A 20192-nucleotide genomic window follows, 5' to 3' on the forward strand; every position below is an offset into this window, starting at 1 on the left:
GGACAATGTAATTTTAAATTTCAGGAAGTAAAGAAAGAAGGAAGAAAATTTGGCTAAAAGCAAAGTTTGGGGGCCAGTAATAAAATTTGGTCCCAAAGCTTATATAAAGGGGATACATGGTTACTATGGTTACTATTACTGGTCAGAAGACCTTCCGTGACCATGAAAGGTCAAATTCAAGGTCATAATCATTTAACTTGAGCAGTGTGGCGCCGACATGAATTAAACATGGTGGAAGGTTTGTGTGTTAGTCAAAGACAAAGTGGCTTGGTTTTAGACAGAATTGATCAAATGTCAAGGCCACACATTAACGTGTATTACGGTATCAGTAGGATTAATTTGCAGGACTCTGTGTGTCAAGCAGGTGTTGCATTATCTGAGCCCCCATTCTTGTTTCAATTGAATGTGACAGGTGTTAAGATGTGAGTTAGTGGAAAAACATCAATCTAATTAGATTGAAGGCTGGAAATTAGCCACAGTTTGATGAGCTCAGGGTGGTGTTCGTCCTCTGTGCCCTTAAAATGTCCTGCAGCTTGATTTCACTGTCACACACTCTTAATCTCTGTCATTCACACATAGTTGCTCTTTTTTTCTTTCTTTTGCTTGGAGAAACTGTTTTTCCCTGTGGATTTATATAAGCGTGTTTCCCGATGACTGCTCTCAGCTCTTTGGGTTTGCGATTTTTATGACTTCTCATCATGTAGAAAGTTGCTGGAGGAAACCACAACAGATACAAATGTCTGAGAGGCGGCGGCTTTGAAGGAGTGAGCGTCTCGCTTCCATCTAAGAAGAAACAGACGGGTGAAAAAAATGCTTTCAACTGAGCGTGAGGTAAATGAGGTAAAAAACAATCATAACTTGATGAGAAACACTCAAGTTTATGAGGTAAAATGTGTTGTGGATGGTATCCAGGCCTAAGGACTGAAATTTGGTCATAGGCTGCTCTATTGTGGGGTTTGGTGAGGCTGTACAGCCCTCTAGAATTTGTACAGAATTCACTTTTTCAGCTTTTGTTTTCTCACGGCTAGTTTCCATAGCACCTGAAGTACTGTTAATTGCTTGGGTATGCTAGCATGATAAAAATAGTGTTTGCCTGTAAGACAACTTCCTCCAGGAACCAGAAACCTGATGAAATTGAAAAATGTCAGGTCTATGGACCAACAAACTAGAAAGAGTGAAGGAGAATAGTGCCACCATGTAGAATAGAATTGTCTTTATTGTTATTGTATATGGGTGGTACAGTGAAATTATGGGTGCTCCCACAGAGCTTCTGTACACCACAAAAATTATTTGAAAGAGCAAGAAGAACAAGATCACAAGGGACAAAAACAAAAAGAAAAACACAAGGGTGAAACAGATTTGTCAGCGGATTTGTAGTTGTGAACAAAACTCAAAAACATTCAATGCTCTCCTCTTGTATACCCCCGTATTAAAAGCATGCATAATAATTAGAAGCAGTCATGTTTGAGATTGACCGCTTAGTAAATAATTACTTTCTGATGGTTTTGGGGTAGTTCTGTTCAAAAGCTCACATAACATAGTCATACCTCCACACAATCCTACGGAAGGGATTTTGTGTGAATTTAGACACAAAATGGTAAGAAAGCAAGGGACTGTGTCGACCAAGGTATGAAGTGAATGAATGGGTTGAGCGAGAAAAAAGGCTAAGGCAGGCTAACAAGTTTGAGAGCTATGGTTTTGGTGAAATGAAGGAGCCTACATATGACTTACCCCAAGTGAAGTTGAAGCCCCTTTCACACCGGACCTGCATAGAGTTGCATTGTGCTGCATATCTTGTACACAGGAATGAATGGATATGTTGCACGCAGGGAGAAAGCTTGGGCCGCCAGTATGTCTTCTGTGGATTTGAAGCTTTACTGCCAGCAAAGTTCAGCAGAGTCCAGCAGGATGAATAAAATCTGGCAATGTAGGTATGTACTGATTTAAAAAAAAAAAAAACTAAAAGGATTTTTTTCGCCGGACTGTAGTAGGGTAGAGTACAATTGCGGAGCCATGGTGTACAGTAGTGCTGGTTTGCATAGACTTGATTTGCATACACTAGCGGAGTGTTGCATAGACTTGCGTAGGAAACTGCATCCAGTATTCTATGCCGAATGTCTGCAAAAAAGTTGAAAAAACATTTAATTTTTCGCGTTCATTTCGCGGACCCCTTTACATCCCTCAGCGTATTGCCGCGTAGGGCTGCATAAGCTTGGCGTAGTTGGCGTGCCACATTACACAACTTTGTTGGCTCAGTGCGAAAAGGGCTTAAGAGAGTACGAATCCCTGTTGCCTAAGAAGCAAAATAATTGTGACCAGACCAGCATAATGCAATCTGCAAAGTCACCAACAGAGGACGCTAATTCCTACACACTGTGGCTTTAAAAAAAAAAAAGCCACAAATTGTACAGTCCTACCACATAGTTTTAAAGAAACATGCAGAAACACAGTTTAAAAATATTCACAGAAGGTGAGATGTTTTCATCATTTACTTATCTTGCTTGCGGCTTCTTGTCTGTTTTTTCTGCTTCTTTTTAAATCCGGGGATAACAAGAAAAGTTTTCTATCTGCAGTGTGGGAAGAGCGACTCCTTTTTGTCTAGTTCCTGTTTTCATTTCTCAGGTACTCTCTGCTTTTAGCTCAAATGTATCAGGACGATAAACAACTGGATTTTTGGGGGAAAATTAAATTTAATTTAAAGCATCAGTGGGCACGAACAACATTAAAAGGTTTCTGTATTTCTGTCTGTGGGGTGAGGATGTGGAACAGATTGGGAGTGGGGCTCAAGCAATGTCCAAGCATGAACCAGTTCAAACAGCAGTACAAAAATATGTTTTTTTCTAGGTATAGGGAGGAGGAAGGGTAATGAGGGTTAGGGTGTTTTTGTTTTTTGCTTCGGCTTGTAAATATATAGTATTTTGTATGTAAGTAGGTATGTGTAGGTGTATATTTATGTTTGTGTATATATGTGTATATATGTGTATGTATATGTGTATGTATGTTGATGTGTGTATGTATATATATATATATATATATATATATGTATATATGTGTATATATGTATATGTATATATGTGTATATATGTATATGTATATATGTGTATATATGTATATGTATATATGTGTATATATGTGTATGTATATATGTGTATATATGTGTATGTATATATGTGTATATGTGTATGTATATATGTGTATATATGTGTGTATATATATATACATATATACATACATATATTGATATCGGTTTAGGTGTGTAGGAATCTATGTGTATATGTGGCAAAGGGTATTACTTGTTGTGGGGAAGAAGGGGTAGGGATAAATAAGCTGATGCTTCACCCTACCCCTTTTCGGACATATTGGGTACACAGTAGGAACTTTTTTTTGTTGTTGTCTTTACTGATCTATCTTGTAATTGTTGTTGTATCAAATGTTTGAAATAAACTGTTTTCATTCATTCATTCAAAATAACTTTTTTCCCGGCGTATCTTGTCAGAATGGATGATAGTGGCTCTCTCTTCATTTGCTTCATCGTTTCTCCGGTTCTTGTGGAGATTGGAGATGATTGAATCATTTTAGCATGCAAGATTCTGCAGCTTCCAAACAGTTGGAGGCCAAATGTGATTCACATCTTTCATCTGTGGAGGCCAACAAAACCGTATCAGCTGTTGCGATCAGTCCGACGGCAATCAGACAAAGTGCCGGCTATCAGTCCACTTATGGGCTGCAGTGAAAGACAAAGCGGCCGTTAATGGCTTTAGCTGACAATGCAAATGATTATCCAACAAGCTGCTCTTCCGGGGCGAGAAATCTCATGTATTATAGCTGCCGCTGGAGGGGGAAAAAAGCGTCATTATCGGTTTTTGATTTGTTGTAAATGTGATAAATTGTGTCTGGTAAATTCTTGGCTCTCCTGTGTTTCTTTGTTAGTGGGATGATGAAACCATTTCATTTAGTAGGAGATCAACATCATGGAAATTTGAATTGGAAAGTTTTAACAAGCCTTGGGATTTAAAAAAAAAGAAAAAACTAAGTTGTGGGTATTACTGGAATAGATTTTTACTTGATTTGTTGAAACAGTTGCATCTGGCATGAAGTAGATACTTTCATATTTTTCTGACTTTGCTGGAGTAGTTTTTGTTATGAATGAACCAATGTCCAGGAAAATTACTAGTGGACTCGACCTAGAAAGAATAATGTTACCAAATCTCAGTAATAGGTGGGGGGAGGGGTGTCTCTTTGAATGCTCTTCTCATTTGAAAATGTTCGGCTTGTTTGTGTTATATTTGACCTTTGCCCAAAAGAATTCTTTATTGGCAATTTCAGGGTCAACCTTTATTGATATTCCAAGTTTGGTTGGAATCGGTAGAAGGACCTGAGAGGAGAAGGACAACAAGCAGACAGGTAGACATGACCTTGAACCCAGTGACTGACCTTTGACAAATTTAATCTGGCTGGGAAATTCTGAAACCCACCTCCACGTGTACATCAGGTTTGGTGCAAATTGTACTAAAAAAAAAAATGAAATTTTAGCTTTTATCCCTGTGACCTTGACCCCAGTGATTTACCACAAATCAAGTTTGGTGGAAATCAGCCAAATGGGCAGCTAAATGTTGCTATCATAATTCTCCCTTTGAAGAATGTTTAATAATTCTCCAGGTCTCCCTGGTTAAATAAAGGTTGAGTTCAAAACAAAATCTCTGAAGGGTGCTGTTATTTCATTTGTGGCAAACTTTCAAATTTTAACATCTTAATTTAATTAATGACTTGGAGTGAATGTGAACCCAGAAAATATGTGATGCGTGCTGCAGAAAATTCATTGGGTTTTAATTTGTGTGACGTATAATTGAACATCAGTGCAGACAGTTGGGGAAACTTAAACACAAAGTATAACCTGTTCAACAATGTTGCGCTTTCTTGCACTTTGTGCAGCAGGGTTAGGATTAGCATTTTTGATCACAGACACTTGGGTGCTTGTTTGACCTACGCTGCATGCACCCTGGTGTAAATAGCCACATTGATTTTTCCACCCGAGTGCAAATTGTTGCCCGCTGCCGCCTGGACGCTAATGGTGTCTAGCTTCTTTAATGAGATTGACTATGTTTGCTGGGGTTATTTATGATCTGATGGAGAAAGATCATAATCAGTTACAGTTCTCTCATACTCCTGGCTTGATGACAAATAACTGTCTAAGCAGGAGAGATGTTTGGACAGCAGTCTTTGGCACAAAGCACAGAGAGGCAGAACACAGTGCTGTTGGGATGTGAGCACTGGGAGAAGACCTGAACTTATCTTGTGCAGTTGAAAGCTGTCAGTCACTGTAGCGCTGCATTGTTTACAGAAAAATATGACTGTATTCACTGTGATATGAGGTCATGTGTTTTACTTGTTCAGGAGGTCCTGTGACTTATATATTCAAATCACATGTTCATTAATAATAATAATGATAATTGTTATTATTAGTATTATTATTATTGCCATGCAACAGACTGGTGTCCTGTCCAGGGTGTAGCACACCTCGCGCGCTAATACTGCTGGTATAGGCTCCAGCTCCCCACGCTTGCATAAGCAGTTGAAGATGTGTGTGTGTGTGTGTGTGTGTGTGTGTGTGTGTGTGTGTGTGTGTGTGTGTGTGTGTGTGTGTGTGTGTGTGTGTGTGTGTGTGTATTTAGGACTTTCCCAGAAATCAATGTACTAAACAAAATAAACACAAATAGTAAAAGAATTACACTAAGATAATGCACAGTAATCTCAAATTATAGAGGTGATTTAAAACAATAACATTTTCTAATGGTGTAGGCCTGCAATCGGTGTTTAACTGTGTCACATAACATGTTGTCCATAGCACATTTAACTGTGCATCTTGCTGATTTATTTTTAAATCTAAAAGTCCTTATGTTAAGTAACAAGATGCAGTCTGCATTGTCTCAGTCAGTCCAGCCATCTATAAATGAGTACTGGCCTCGGCTGGGGAAGAAACCAGCTCTGAACTGGTGTTCCATCCAGGAGAAGTTGCAAGCTCTCATCCATGTCACAGTATGGAATCTGGAGATGAATAATATCACCAGTGGGCCTCAGGGCCTATATACGTAGGACTTACTTCTTCTTTGTTAAGTAACAACACATACTGTGGTGTGCACATGTACTATTGAGTTCCTGTCCGTTGTTAAATTCACCCCCAGGGGAACACTGTGTTAAAAGGTTCCACATACAAAAAGTGTGTCACTTATACTCCAGTGTGATTTATACTTCATAAATTATAGTACTTGTGTTTCAAACTTTTTGTCTTTTCCAAGAAGTTTTTGTGATGTCTTGTGATTTCTTCAAGTACTTAACAGTACAAAATCTGTCATTGCAGATCTACACAGACTGGGCTAATCATTACCTGGCCAAATCTGGCTGTCCACGCCTCATCAAGGACCTGAGCCAGGATGTCACTGATGGAGTCCTGTTGGCACAGATCATCCAGATTATAGGTAATCAGCTGCACTTACACTTTTTCTTTACTTTTCTGTCTTTCTTTCTTTGTCACTTTGGACATGATTGTATTGGTTTCCAGTTCTAACCTTAAAAGGCTTGGTATTTTAAAACATTTCAGCAAGCTAATATAGGGTTATATTCAGAACTGCAGTACATTCAGATGCATAAACTTTATCAGCCACAGCATGATGTTATGGGGCAGAGTAGTGGAAGGCTGAGTAGGTTGAACTGAAGCTCTCTGACAAGCAATATGCTGTGAAAGAGCACTACAGATGCAGTGTTTGCTCAGAAAGTGTTGATTAAGAAATATAGCGAATGCCGGGAGTAGTTGCATTTTGTGTTGTTTGATTTTGGAAAGGTTATGATTCGGCACCAAGAGATCAGTTGTGGTATTGTATGAGGTCGTCTGAAGTGGCAGAGAAGTAGGGATGGGACCGATCTGATCCTGGATACCGATGTAATTCACATATTGAAAAATGCCAATCCAACCCATGATGTTTTCCGATACCGGAGAAGAGCCACTGTGAATCCTCTCAACTGCTGTTGTTTGCCCTCTGCTTGTTTACTGCTGAGCGGGAGTAGGGGAGAGGGGAGATTTTTGAAGCTGGGCTGTTTAAGAGAGCTCTCTTCCGCAGTGTTCTAGCTGTGGTTAGTGGCAAATTTCTGCCCGGCTCTCAGATTCAAATTGTCTGTTCGTCAAGCACGCGTTTTCTGAAAAATTAACTTAATTGTTGCTGAAAATTTGTGCTAAAAAGTTAGCCGCTTCACTGTCCTGAGGCTGTAAAATGCTATGAAAAGCAGCTCAGTCTGCAGCCGAGGAGAAGCTGAACTGAGATTCTGTCAGCTGAAAGGGAAAAAGGTCTCCATTAAAATCCTCTGCGTGAGCGTCGAGGGTGATACACTAATTTTACAGTTGAAAGGCTTCGTGTTTCCAAAAGTTCAAAGTGTGCACAGTACGAACATAGCGAGAGAGAAAGAAAAAGAGAGCGACGAGACAGAGCGAAAGCAAGTGAGAGAGAGAGACGGAGAGCAAACGAGACACAGAAAGAGGGAGACAGACAGACAGAGAGAGGGAGAGGGCAAATGAGAGACAGAGACCGAGGACTTAATTTTTACTCTAACACTTGCTTTGACAATGTAAACATATGTCTCCCATATTAATAAAGCTCCACTGAAATTGAAAATTGAGAAGGAGAGACAGGCAGAGAGTGCTGCCTTTTCTCTTTAAGTCTATAAAAATAATGCTATAAAAGTCTATAAAAAATAAAAAGTACTTAATTATTTCACCAAAACATCAAATCTAGGCTTTCATCTTAGATGCACCTTCTGGCAAATTGTAGCTGAACTTTCAGGTCTTCTTTTTAAGAAAATCCTCATATAAAATCAACAATAATGATGAAAACAATAATATTAAAGCAAACAGAGCTCTGGTATCGGATCGGAAAAGTATCAGTATCTGCAGATATCCAAATTCAGGGATTGGATCGAAAGTGAAAAATTGTGGATCGGTTCATCCCTACAGAGAAGTCGCCTAGTTTCCGCTGTAGGAACTCATGGGGTATTTTCGGTGACCTGACATCTCTGTGTGTGTCTCACCCTGGAAATGGAGTGGTCCAGGTGATTTGTGATGGAAGGGTTATCTGCAAACTGTGAAGGGGAAAGTTTACAAGACTATAGTGACAGCAGCTATGTTATTTGGTTCAGAGATGATGGTGCTAACAGAAAGACAGGGTTGGGAGCTGGAGGTGACCTTTGGAGTGAAGAAGATGGACACAATATTAATGGTCTAGTGGTTAAGGTGTTGGGCTTGAGACCAGAAGATCCTGGGTTCAAATCCCCGCCTGACTGGAAAATCACTAAGGGCCCTCCCGGTGTGTAGTGAGCGCCTTGTATGGCAGCACCCTGACATCGGGGTGAATGTGAGGCATTATTGTAAAGCGCTTTGAGCGTCTGATGCAGATGGAAAAGCGCTATATAAATGCAGTCCATTTACCATTTCTGTTGTCTTCTATTTCTCTCGGTTTTTGTTTGGCTGGATTTCCGCAGGCCGTGTTTCGTTTCCATCATGTCTCCACTGCCGATGTACCATCTGTACCAAACATCTTGGAAGCAGCGTGTCTTCAGGCATCCTTAAAAACAGCTTCCCTATATTTATTCCAATGGTAAACAATCTTGTGCGTGTCATTTAATATTAACTTTGTCAGTGTTGAAAAAAGGAAAAGCAATTTCTATTTTCAGCAAAAACTACATGTGATGATTCAGAGAAACGACATGTTCCTTCAAAAAATGAACGTGTAGAATATGACTGAGTGTTCCAAGTCTGAATAATTTATTTCTTCTTAGTGATTGTTTTTCCCCCTGTATTTTACACGTCTTTTTTTAAAATAATTTAACGTATAAAGTTGGATATTTGCTTCAGTTTGACTATATTGTGTGTACACACACATTATCTGTGCGGCGCAAATGTCATTGATTGCATATTTACATATTTAGAATGTGACGAAAGAATTAAAAATGAATCCACTAGGGGGCAGATTAGTGCTAAATTATCTGCATCTCAATGCGTCCTTGCTGACCTCACAGCAGCTGTTCTGTCAAATTTGTCTGTGATATAGCTGTCGATGAATTCATAAAATTGTCGAGGAGCCATTTTCGTTTTGTCGTTTTTCTTGTTTTTAACGCTTACATCAACATACTGGCCCAATGATTGGCGCAGGCATCCTAATCACTGGTTATGTTGTGTTTATTTTAACAACAAGGGTTTTTCCTGAAAATACGCACGGTCAGTATGTTTGTACCCTTACAGTTGCTGTTTTTGTCATCTTGTTCTTGGTTTTAACTTTTCTCAAGTTTTTTCCTCATGAGACTGTTTACACACATGGTTACTGATGTTGTCTGTTTTTAAATCTTTCCCTCAGCCTGTTTTACATTTCTTCTCTCTTTCTCTCCCTCTCTCCCTCGCTCTCTCTCTCGGGTTGAAACTTTACCCTCCCTGCTCACCCGAACAGACAATGAGGCCAAGCTGGCCTGTCAGTAATTCTCTGGCGGCAGCTGACGAATTGGGCGGCTTGCTTCTCAGACCTCTCCTCTGTTGGTCCTCTCCTCAGTGCATGCACACATGCGCACACACAGACACGCTTGCTCTAACTGTAACAGAGGTTTCCTGCTGGATTTGTACACCTGAACTCAAACGCTGTTGGACCGTGCCCTGTTAAAGTTCATTATGGGATAAGTGTAAAAATCGCATTTCTTCATTTCCTTTTCTGTGCAGCTAATGAAAAGGTGGAGGACATCAATGGCAGCCCCAGGAGCCAGTCGCAAATGGTGAGTTTGTTTTACCTTGACTTTTTTTTTAATCCATCATCATGCATCCTTTTGAGGAAAGTGATATTTAGCTCTGAAGCTTCAAAAAACTTCGATTTATTGATTATCAACTATATAAGAAAAGTGCCTGGAAATGCGTTTGTGGCAATGGGTAATTCTCACCTAGTTTTGTATATATATATATATATATATATATATATATAAATTTTAACTTATTTATAATAATAAATTCAGTCACAATACAGTGGACAGTGAGGCCAAAATTTAAGATGAACTGCAGTTTGTAGACCTGTTAAACCTCTGTTGTATCTACAGTGGCACTACAGTCAACAGATGTCTTCACTGTCACATTTCAGTGGCTTATATTCAGGAGTCCTTATTTGGGATGTATAAAATTAATATTTGGTAAGGTCCCCCCACCCCCATTTTCATAATTGTCTCTATGTTCGTCGACATATTTCTCCTCCTGGTGCTGTAATACCTGGATCCCTGCTGTATAGATAGTTTTTTTTTGTTGTTGTTGATAATAATAATTTAAGAAAAAGTCTTGTGGTTCACATGACATCATTATCATCTTGAAACTGCTTTGCAGCCAAATGTTTCTGCATGTTTGGCAACTGTTTGGTTTCTATCAGGACAGGTGTACACATTACACATGCAGCGACAGTCTGGCAAGGAGAGATGTTCTGTCAAATTTCTTGCTCATTTCACTTTGACGGTCTCAAGTAGCTGCTGTGATCTATGATCTGGCCTTTTGGAAGGTAATCCAAAGGACCCCATCACTGTCCCAACAGATGAAACAGCCTTGGGCTTCTTTGGAGGTAGTGAGAACAGGTGGTTCCATTATATGGATTGTGTTGATGTTTCATGGTTAAAGCAATGTGTCCAACACTCACTGTGGTTTAGAAAATGTTTGAAGTCAGCTTCAAATGCTTGAAGTTATACTTGACATGTCCAGGTGAGGTGAAGGAGTATGATGCAACGGTGTCATCTCGTAGGTATGGTGATTTGCCTACAGCGCCAGTCTGGAACGAGTTATGTAGAGATCCTAACCAGCATGTTGCTTTCAAGGCTAATCCAAATTCGGTGCATTTTCTTGTAAAACCACAACATCTCTGCAGAGCTCTGAAAGGTTCAATCATTTAACGTATCTGACTGGATCCTCTTGTAAGGTTGTCAGGAAGCTGTATTTCTAGCTGCCCACGTTGCTTTCTCTCTGTTAATGAGATGACGGTGTGTATAACCGCCGATTGTCGTCACAGTGAGATAATTATGCCTCACTTTAACTGGGGTTGACTAAGTGTTTATGCAGTGGTTTGCCTTGGAATCTGCTCTCCTGCCATTAAAAGTGACTAAAGCTGTTTAGCTGATGTGACGTGCTTTCTTTGTGAGACGCTGTGGGTGAGATGTTTGGTTTTGAAAGTGTGTATATTCTGTGTGTCATTCTGTACATCATATCGTGTGGTGGTGGTGGTGTTTCTTTTGTCATTTGTTGTGACTGCTCTGTATTTTATTATACGCCAAGATTTTCCCAAGTTGTTTCTTTAAGCATGTAAATTGTTCTGCTTTAAACCATCAATCCCTCACTGGCAGGTCATTTGGTGTTACTTCTGTTCATCTCTCTCTCTTTCTCTGTCTCTCTCTCTCTCTCTCTCTCTCTCTCTCTCTCTCTCTCTCTCTCTCTCTCTCTCTCTCTCTCTCTCTCTCTCTCTCTCTCTCTCTTTGTGGGCACATTAGCTCACAACATAATCGACAGATGTTTCTAAAAAATTCAAAGATAGTTTTCTTTTGGGACCGGGAATGACTGATTAGAATTAGTGGGTAATATGTATATTTAGACTCTGTAATATTTCAAAATGATTCCTTAAGTTAGATTTTTAACCTGCTGGCCTTTGTTTTTGCTGTTGCAATGCTTGCATTGACTGGTTGTTGGGTATGGTTGTGGAAACCAATGGATTAAATTGTATTTATTGGGGAGAAAAGGTGTACTGACCTTGATTTTTGCAGATGATGATGTGATCTGCAGAATTAGTGGATGCCCTGATAGCGGCGCACGAGGAGTCGAGCGAGGAGTCGGACTGTCTGGGTCCAAGATTATCCTGGATCAAAACTAAGACCAAGGCTTTCAGTGACCTCCTGGACTCAGCCAGAAGTGTATCTGTATGCGGTGAAAGTCTCAAACTTGTAGAGAGTTTCGCTTATCTCAGCAGCAACATTCATATCTCTGGTCCTTGGCCTTTGAGAGCAAGAGAACCCTGGGAAGAACTTCTGGTGTCATGAGGTCACTGGTCAGAGGTATTTTCCAATTCTGATACCTTTGCAAAAAATCAGAAGTGCAATCAGTTGTCATTATACATTATTACAGAAGACAGATTCTTTTTATTGATTGGCTTGACTTGGGTTAGGATGCTTTCTACACTTTTTCAAACATAATTAGATACATTGTGTAGTTGGAGTAGAACAACATATCACATGAAATAATATTCATATTGTGACACCTGTGTTGAATCATACTGGTTTTTATAATGAGCGTTGTAATACCATGAAAAGTGAACTACTGCATGCAAAAAATGACATTCTGCAGAAGTATCACAAATTATTTATAAAATATACAAATAGGAAACAGACATCATGGATTACAATTTAACTTTAAAAGAAACAAATTATTCTGAATTATAAACATTCACCAATACGTATCGTGATATGTAATAAATCATTATAGGTGTATACTAGTAATATCTATCACATTGTGGAGTGAGTGTATCATTCCACACCTGTAGTTTAGCTTTTGGTAATGCCAACCCCAATCCTGTATCACCAGGTTTTTCACTTCCATAAACCTGGTGATATTTCTAATCTTGAAATCGTAAATAGACGGTGTCTCCTCACTAATCTTAACCAAACTACGTGAACTATCTAGATAATGTGATTCACTTGGATCTAGTGGGGTAGAACTATGTTTCCCTCTGGGTTGTTTGGGTCAGTCTGTTGAGTGTTGGGAAAGAACAAATCTCTGATTGCTCTTGTTGTGAATTGATGTTTGTTTTGTTTTGGGGGGGGGGAGTTGGCCAGTTGTCTGCGGTCTTTTGAGAAAAATCATTAAATTCCCATGCTGAAATCCAACCACAGTATCACGCTTTTACTTAAGTGCCTGGGTTTTATCAAACCTCAAATTAGAGAAACAGCTTTAAAAACAAAACAAGAAGAAGAAGGAGGAAGCCTTGACAAGACGATCAGAAAGCAGTTTGTACTTAATATCACCCTGGGAGTGCGATTTTATTTTCTCTTCAGATGGAAAGTGATTTTAAACGCAGCTGGACTCCAGATTGACGGCCGCGAAGGCACTCGGAGCGTCTGTAAGCATGAGGCTCTAAATGCCAACAGTCCAACCGTTTTTGTGTGTGCGTCGTCAGCTCTTTGTCTCATTGGTTTACTAAACCCACTGATCCACCACCTGCTCTGACCGCAGACGGCCTGCACATCTTGGGAAACTCAACTTTAAGGAAGCGCGGTTACTTAAGGCCTGTAAAAGCAGGGAAACATGTGACACGCACGCCCCCACCAACACAGGCAACAATAAAAAGCTGCAGCGCTTGGGCATGATTCGTTGCAGTTTAGTTCTTTACCGTTTGAAATCTGATTTGGTGTCATGAGGACACTTGAAAGATGGAAGTGATGACATGTGAATACATTGCTCTGCAAGGGTAAAGGTATTTACATAGGCTTATTTATCCCGTGAGCGTGAATATCAGTCTGAAATCTTAGTCATTCACTGACAGGCTTGTCCCCATTCGTTTTTTTTTTTGTTTTGTTTTTAAGAGTGGAGCCATTTTTTAAACCTTTGGCTTGTATGTTGACAACATAAACTGTAAATTTTGGACAACCGCCACTGGCCACCAGGCACCTGGAGTGTAAACTGCTTGGCCAGAGACCCGGCAGTAGCAGCAGCTGTCAGCAGACAGGCAGATGAGTTTCATATATTTTTTTCTGCATGGATATTTTTTTCCCCAGTTGGGACTTGAAATGATGATCCTCCAGTCACAAGCCTGCTCCTCTAAACTGCAGCATTGTTGCCAGTATGGTGAGTGGACTAAAGCCAGCTGGGCAGCTGCTGGAAGCTCAGAAGCAGAAACACCAGCATCTGCAGCTTTACTACATACATAATACACCTGTTCTTAAGTCTGTGAGTACAAGTCACGGGAATTCTGATAATTTCCTCCACAGCTTTTCCAGCAGGAAAAGAGGGGGAACATGTGGATGGTATGGCCGAGAAATACTAGCGATAACTTTTTATTGTTGCTTGCTGATTTTAGTTACGAAATTTGGCAGTTTCTTTAACCAGCTGCTTGCAGACGGTGCTGGTTGTTGAGACGTCCCCTGACTTTTGTAGCACTTGTAGTAGTAGGCTGCATGTGACGGTGTAGATGCTGGAGGTGGGTGTGATGGTTTTGTTGAAGTGTCGCTACACATGATCAGTTTTTCATGTCGGCTGCGTCATTGGATTGATCCCACAGCCTTGGAAAAGTGCACAGATTGACATGGAGACCACCAACAAATCGTTGCTGTGACATTCTACAAACAAGCAGGACAATGGCCCTTTGTGTTTTATTTACCACATAACCATATCAACACAGTTTGTGTCAGAATAATGCAAACTCATTCTTAATGTGAGCACTACCCTGGCTGTTTATTTAAAATGCTTATTTCCAAATCATTAGTAAACAAGGAGCAAACTCATATAAGTAAACCAGAAATTTGCAAACAATGTCTAGCCAAAGGACTATTTTCTTTCCAGGTATTGAATGATTCACCATCCAAAATTAGCACAAGATATGACTTAGTACACACACACACACACACACACACACATATATATATATATATATATATATATATATATATATATATATATACATATGTGTGTGTGTGTGTGTGTGTGTATGTACACACACAAACACAAATTACGTTAATATTCCCTTGGAACCTATGCTCATTATGCTTATTTTTATGAACTGATAAACTCCTGATGTATTATCTTAGCCCTTCAAAGTACCTCCTAAATTTTTAATACAGTTGTCGGACAGCTTATAGCTTCAATGCTCTGCTGAATAACTATTCTTTATAATTACACACTCATCCGTGAACTGTCCGGGGCTGTTATGGGTCTTAAGGGATAGCATCTTGACGAATAGTGGATTATAAATTAATAGTCCCTCTTCTGCGTGATTTGATATGCTTTTTTTTTATCAAGAACTATCCTTCTGCCATCGACTTTATCACTTCTGCATCATTTGTAAGACTGCTTAGATTGTTGACTGTCATTTTGATGATGAAATGAAGTGCCAAGTGCCCAATAAATCTCAGTTTTCTGATTCCAACAGTTGAACAACGAGACAGCAGTGGATGGTTCAGATTTGGTTTTGGTTCAAGACTGAGCGTAGCAAAACAGGAAGTCTGAGTGATGGATGTTGGGTAAAGTGGCTTGGAGTTTGGGAGTCATTACTACACTCTGAATGCATACAAAAATAAATCAGGCCATGTTATGTAAAAAATTCTTAAATTGTGCTGTTTAATCTCACAGTGAAAGAGTTTGATTTATTTTTACCATGACAATAAATAATATGGTATTGAATTTTTTTTTTTATCAAACAAAGCTTTTCTTAAAATAAAAATATGTTTCACAGACTTTCTCCACTTTTGTCTATGCCTAGAAATACTTGCCCAAGGATCCTAGGGGCATTTAACTGAACTTATTTGCTGAGATTTTATAGGTGGTCATAAATTTGCTTGAATAATCACTTAAAATTCTTGGAGTCCAGTTGGTGAACAATAATATACATCAGTACTGATGAGCAATCAACAGTCATCCTGCTGCTGACCTTTATGTTTAAAATGGAAGTAGGTATCTTAATAGCTAGCCTTGTTTAAATAAAATTTTAGATTCTGTCATGGTGAAGTATAAACTGCTTCAAAAGCACTTATTTATGCAGTTTGTAGTCAGTAATAAGACACCCCTTAAAAATACACCCCTTCATGTAATTGTATACTTATGTCAGTAATGCCTGTCCTAATTCGTGAGCAAACATTTTAGTACATTGTACATTAACTTTGCATTAGTGACATTAGATATTTGTGGTTAATTAGCTAGACAAATTGCATAATTTTCAAAAATGTAATAACATGTATTGCTTTTGTGACAAACATGTCATTCTTCTTGCGCGTGTAGAAGTAGTAGTCCTATACAGGCCCTGGTTGAGGCCCATTGGGTTGATGCTTATTTCTGAATACCGGTGCATGAAGTGGATGAGATTCTAAGACTCCCCCTGGATGGGATGCCAGCCCATCGCGGGTTACTTCCCTGACCCAATTATACTTGACTGAATTGGGACAATGCAAATGAAATGTCTCAGCAGGTAGCATGACCAGTCATCAGATGCAGGTCTACATACTGGAAACTGTTGGCCCAGCAATAGACCTTTGGGCTGTCCATGGTGTACCCCACCTTTTGCCCAATGATCCCTGGGATAGGTTCCAGAAAATGGATAGTTGAGTCCTATATTAAATATTAAAATGATAAACTTTGGTCACATGTGAATTCTATAACTTTTTTTTTTCTTTTTTATGAAGTTTTCAGCTACAAAATATAACATTACAGATGGTTCGTTTTGAAGAAGAAAGAAGTACTAAAAAATACTCTACAGTAGTTGCTGGCAGAGCAGTAAGAATACATGTATTCTCCTGTAGACTTGAAGCATCTAAGATCTAAATGCTAATAAGAAGTCTGGCCTTCCCAGTGGTCAGGATGGTCAAAATTGCAAACATGCCCATTTCTTCCCAGCCATGCTTGTGGCTAGTGTTTTAGAAATGGTTTGGTATGTGTTCTTACTGTAGAAATGAGTGATCACTGGGAGTTGTGAATTGGGCTGTAACCGTGCTTTTCACCACATACTATATTTGATCCCTGAAGGAATCATCGGCAACCATTGAGCAACCCAGTGAAGATGATGAGAATGAGGAATGACAGGAGTGTGGAACATCAAGAATTTGAGTCCAAATCAGTTTGTTTATAATTTGTTTAGTATCTTTTTTATTGACCACGTTGAACTTAGCAAAAAAAAAAAAAAAAAAAAAAATTAGTGGAGAAGGAAAATATATAATATGGATTTGATTCAAGGTGCAATGTAAGGATAGTTTGGAGAAAGACTTGGGGGATTTTGTCACATATTCACCCCAAATGCTTTTGTAAGGGAAGCCTTTCTCCTTAATTCATTCTTTCTGGTTTTGGACCTGCAGGGTTGTTGCACATAAAAACTACACAATACTCTCTCTTTTGGATTAAGGTTTGTGTGAAGACTGCACAATGACAATTGATATATGTCACCCTCATCTTTGATAATCGGCATAACTTCACCATCCTCTGACACTTTCACTCCATTTTAAAATACATCCAACAGAATTCGATATCTGCCCAAGTTTTTGAATGGCATGAAGGATTTCTCTGAACCACTGTGCTCAAATAAAAGAAAGGCAGACTGGGCGCGGCGGAAGAGGCCCATTCAGCAGAAAATATTAAACCCTTGCAACACTAATCTTCCTCATTAAAGACAGACATCATTAGCAAACCACAGAGCGCTTCCCTGGAATACAGATGACTGTGCAGTTTCACTCCAGGTGTCTTGTGTGCCTTTAGTTTCTGGCGACCTCAGCAAAGAATGTCAGGGGGAAAACAAACACTTGTCAAAATCTTACACAAAAGCAAAAACTGCAGACATACAACATCAGTCAGCAAACGCCAGAACTAGATTGGAGGCATTAAATCGGCTCACCACTTTGAACTTATCTCTGCCTTTTTGTTTTTTAGTTCATATTTCTTCCCCCATGGCATTCATCCAGTCTATGCTAAAGCAGTATCTGTCTAACCGTTGATTTACATTGTGGGTTTGTTTGTGTTGCTTGTCAGTGCATTTTATTATTGCTGGGAAGATGTGCAAGCCCTGTATCACAACATAAGCCAATCTGAATTAGTATCTTCTTGCAGACATATATGCTTCCCAAATGCATGAGTAGCCAATGTGCCCCAAAGTTGAGCAATTTCTGTGCTTCAATAACAGGGTACTGATCCTACGAATACCTCCAGACTATATATATATATATATATATATATATATATATATATATATATATACTGTGAGGCAAAAATCATGATGCTCAAAAATAATCAGATTTTAAATCATAATTTGTAATAAAAAGTGCTGATCATTGAATGTCCTCAGGTTTCAACTGTTAATATAGCTACTACTTTCTATGTGAGTGTTTGGTAGCTTAATGGCATCCTGTGTAGAAGTGAAGCAACACTCCCTCTGTGCTCTTAGCTTTTCTGTCCCCTATTTACATTCTTGATCTGGTGACATGTGCAAGAGCTTTTCACATCTGCATGTTTATTGCATGCGAGTTCTGCCTTGTAAAACTGTTGCCCCTGCCCACATTTCTAAAGACACAGCAGTACTCACTATTTACTGCATAGCTTTTGTTTTTTTGTTTTTCTAAGATAGCGGAAAGCAGGTACTTTCCTGAAATATACCCCAAAATCACCTTTAGAAGATAAAAAATATCTTTGACAAAGAAAACAGTCATACTAGAATCTGCATATATCTAGCTTCTTCCACACAAAACGCCATTAGACCCATTATAAGGCTTCAGCTGCAGTTCCTTGTTCTCGATGTAGAGGAGAGAGGGTTTGGGGAGGAGTTTCCGAGCAGGGAATCTTTGTTTACATCCTGAAATCCAGCACTAGTTTGACATCTAGTGGCAGAAAATCAGTTATAGCATCTTTAAAGTCTATTTTTAAAATGCTTTATTTATAAAATATAATTATTCTCAATTAACAATTCTGTGGTTTTTACAATAACATCATGTTGAACAAAATATGTATATATTTTTTGTTTTTCTTTGTGAAATTAGGATTTGGGTTTTAATAAGACACGTATACAGAAATCAGTAGTGTTAAACATTGTTGTAAAGTGGCGTATAAACAAATGTGATTATGTTCAAGGCAAGATTACCAACTAACAAATGTCATCAATGGTAAGAAATATAAATTTTGTGTGTGTCTGTGTGCAAAGACCTACTTTCTGTGAGGTCAGCGTCAACTTTGAGGGCATCATCTTTCCACCAAAACATCTCAAAAACTGCTAATAAGAACAACTTTAACTATGACATGTTGCACTTTTCCAAAGGTCAGCGTCAAATTTGAGAGTTTAATTTCTCCTTAATGTTTGAGTTGTAGCCACATTGCTAAGCTCTGATTGTTTCAATGCATAAAATGCTTAAAACTTAACGTGTGCTTCTTTAATGCAGCACATTGACTTTTAATGAGTACTTCTTCAACATTAAAAGTTAGCATCACTGTAAAATTTTTCATTGTTAAATATTTTGAACATAGCAGCAGGTTTTGACTTGGTGTGCTGCCTTTGAGGTTTAAATTAGTTCAGTGATTCTTTGAGACTACAAAAGCCACCAGTCTCATCTGGGTCCCATCTGTTGGCTGCGTGTGCACCAGCCAGACGAGAGGACAAACAGCACGACCCATTCAGTAGTATCATCTTCTCCGGCCTGATGCTTCATCGCGAACATTAATCTCCGCTTCTAATTTGTGATATTCCTAATTTGAGTGTCTGGCCCAGAATCCTGTGAGGCTAAACCAACTGGTGTCTGTGTGACACCATTCCTCAGGTTGTTTATTTGATTACAGCAGCCATGGCTGTCAAGCATTTCACCTATTATGAGAGGCAGTTGGTGTGGAAATTAGCTGGCAAAAGGATGCCAGGGACATGGAGCTCCCTGGAATATCCAAGATGTAACTTTTCATGCCCAACAATTGGCAGGAAGTGGTTTAAAGTGGGTGTGAGGCAGATGGCGAGTTGAGGTGTGTTGTGCATTTTGTGCAATTCAAACCTCTGGATGCCTCGATGATTGGGAGTTATTTTAATTTCAAAATGTCGCCAGTGAAGCAGAGGGTGAGGTGCGAACAATGCAAACGTCATGATAAGGATTTTTGTTCAGATAGGATTTAGGCCCCAGTATGAAATAAAATTCAAAGGGGAGCGCATGTGTAATTAAAAAGGGCTTAATGCACAGTGGGGAAACGAGCCACAACGTGCCCTCAGTAACCTTTATTCATGTGTTCTACGGACCTGAGTAGCAACACTCAAAAGATTTGAAAAAAATTTTTTGCCACATGCTGTATCGCATGTGCATCAGAAGTGGTGCGCTTTGGCTCTAATGTTGAACATAAATTGTTCTGATCATCTCTTTTCAACTGCCAGGTATTAAACATAACAGTCTGCTGACCAGCTGGTTGAGAGACACTGGAGCTCTATGCCCAGTAA

The 20192-nt window shown here is 39.2% G+C and overlaps 1 protein-coding gene across 5 annotated transcripts in view; it reads left to right on the forward strand.

Moving 5' to 3' along the window:
• The window catches only part of nav3 (neuron navigator 3), a 442110-nt gene that overhangs the window by 250697 nt on the left and 171221 nt on the right, over window positions 1-20192 (forward strand). For all 5 annotated transcript variants that reach the window (XM_034162968.1, XM_034162969.1, XM_034162972.1 and 2 more), the window contains exons 2-3: window positions 6359-6476; window positions 9752-9804. In XM_034162968.1, the coding sequence (XP_034018859.1) occupies window positions 6359-6476; window positions 9752-9804 (171 nt within the window). The remainder of the gene's footprint in view (window positions 1-6358; window positions 6477-9751; window positions 9805-20192) is intronic.

The sequence above is a fragment of the Thalassophryne amazonica genome, chromosome 22 (genome assembly GCF_902500255.1).
Source record: "Thalassophryne amazonica chromosome 22, fThaAma1.1, whole genome shotgun sequence".
In the NCBI taxonomy this organism is placed as follows: domain Eukaryota; kingdom Metazoa; phylum Chordata; class Actinopteri; order Batrachoidiformes; family Batrachoididae; genus Thalassophryne; species Thalassophryne amazonica.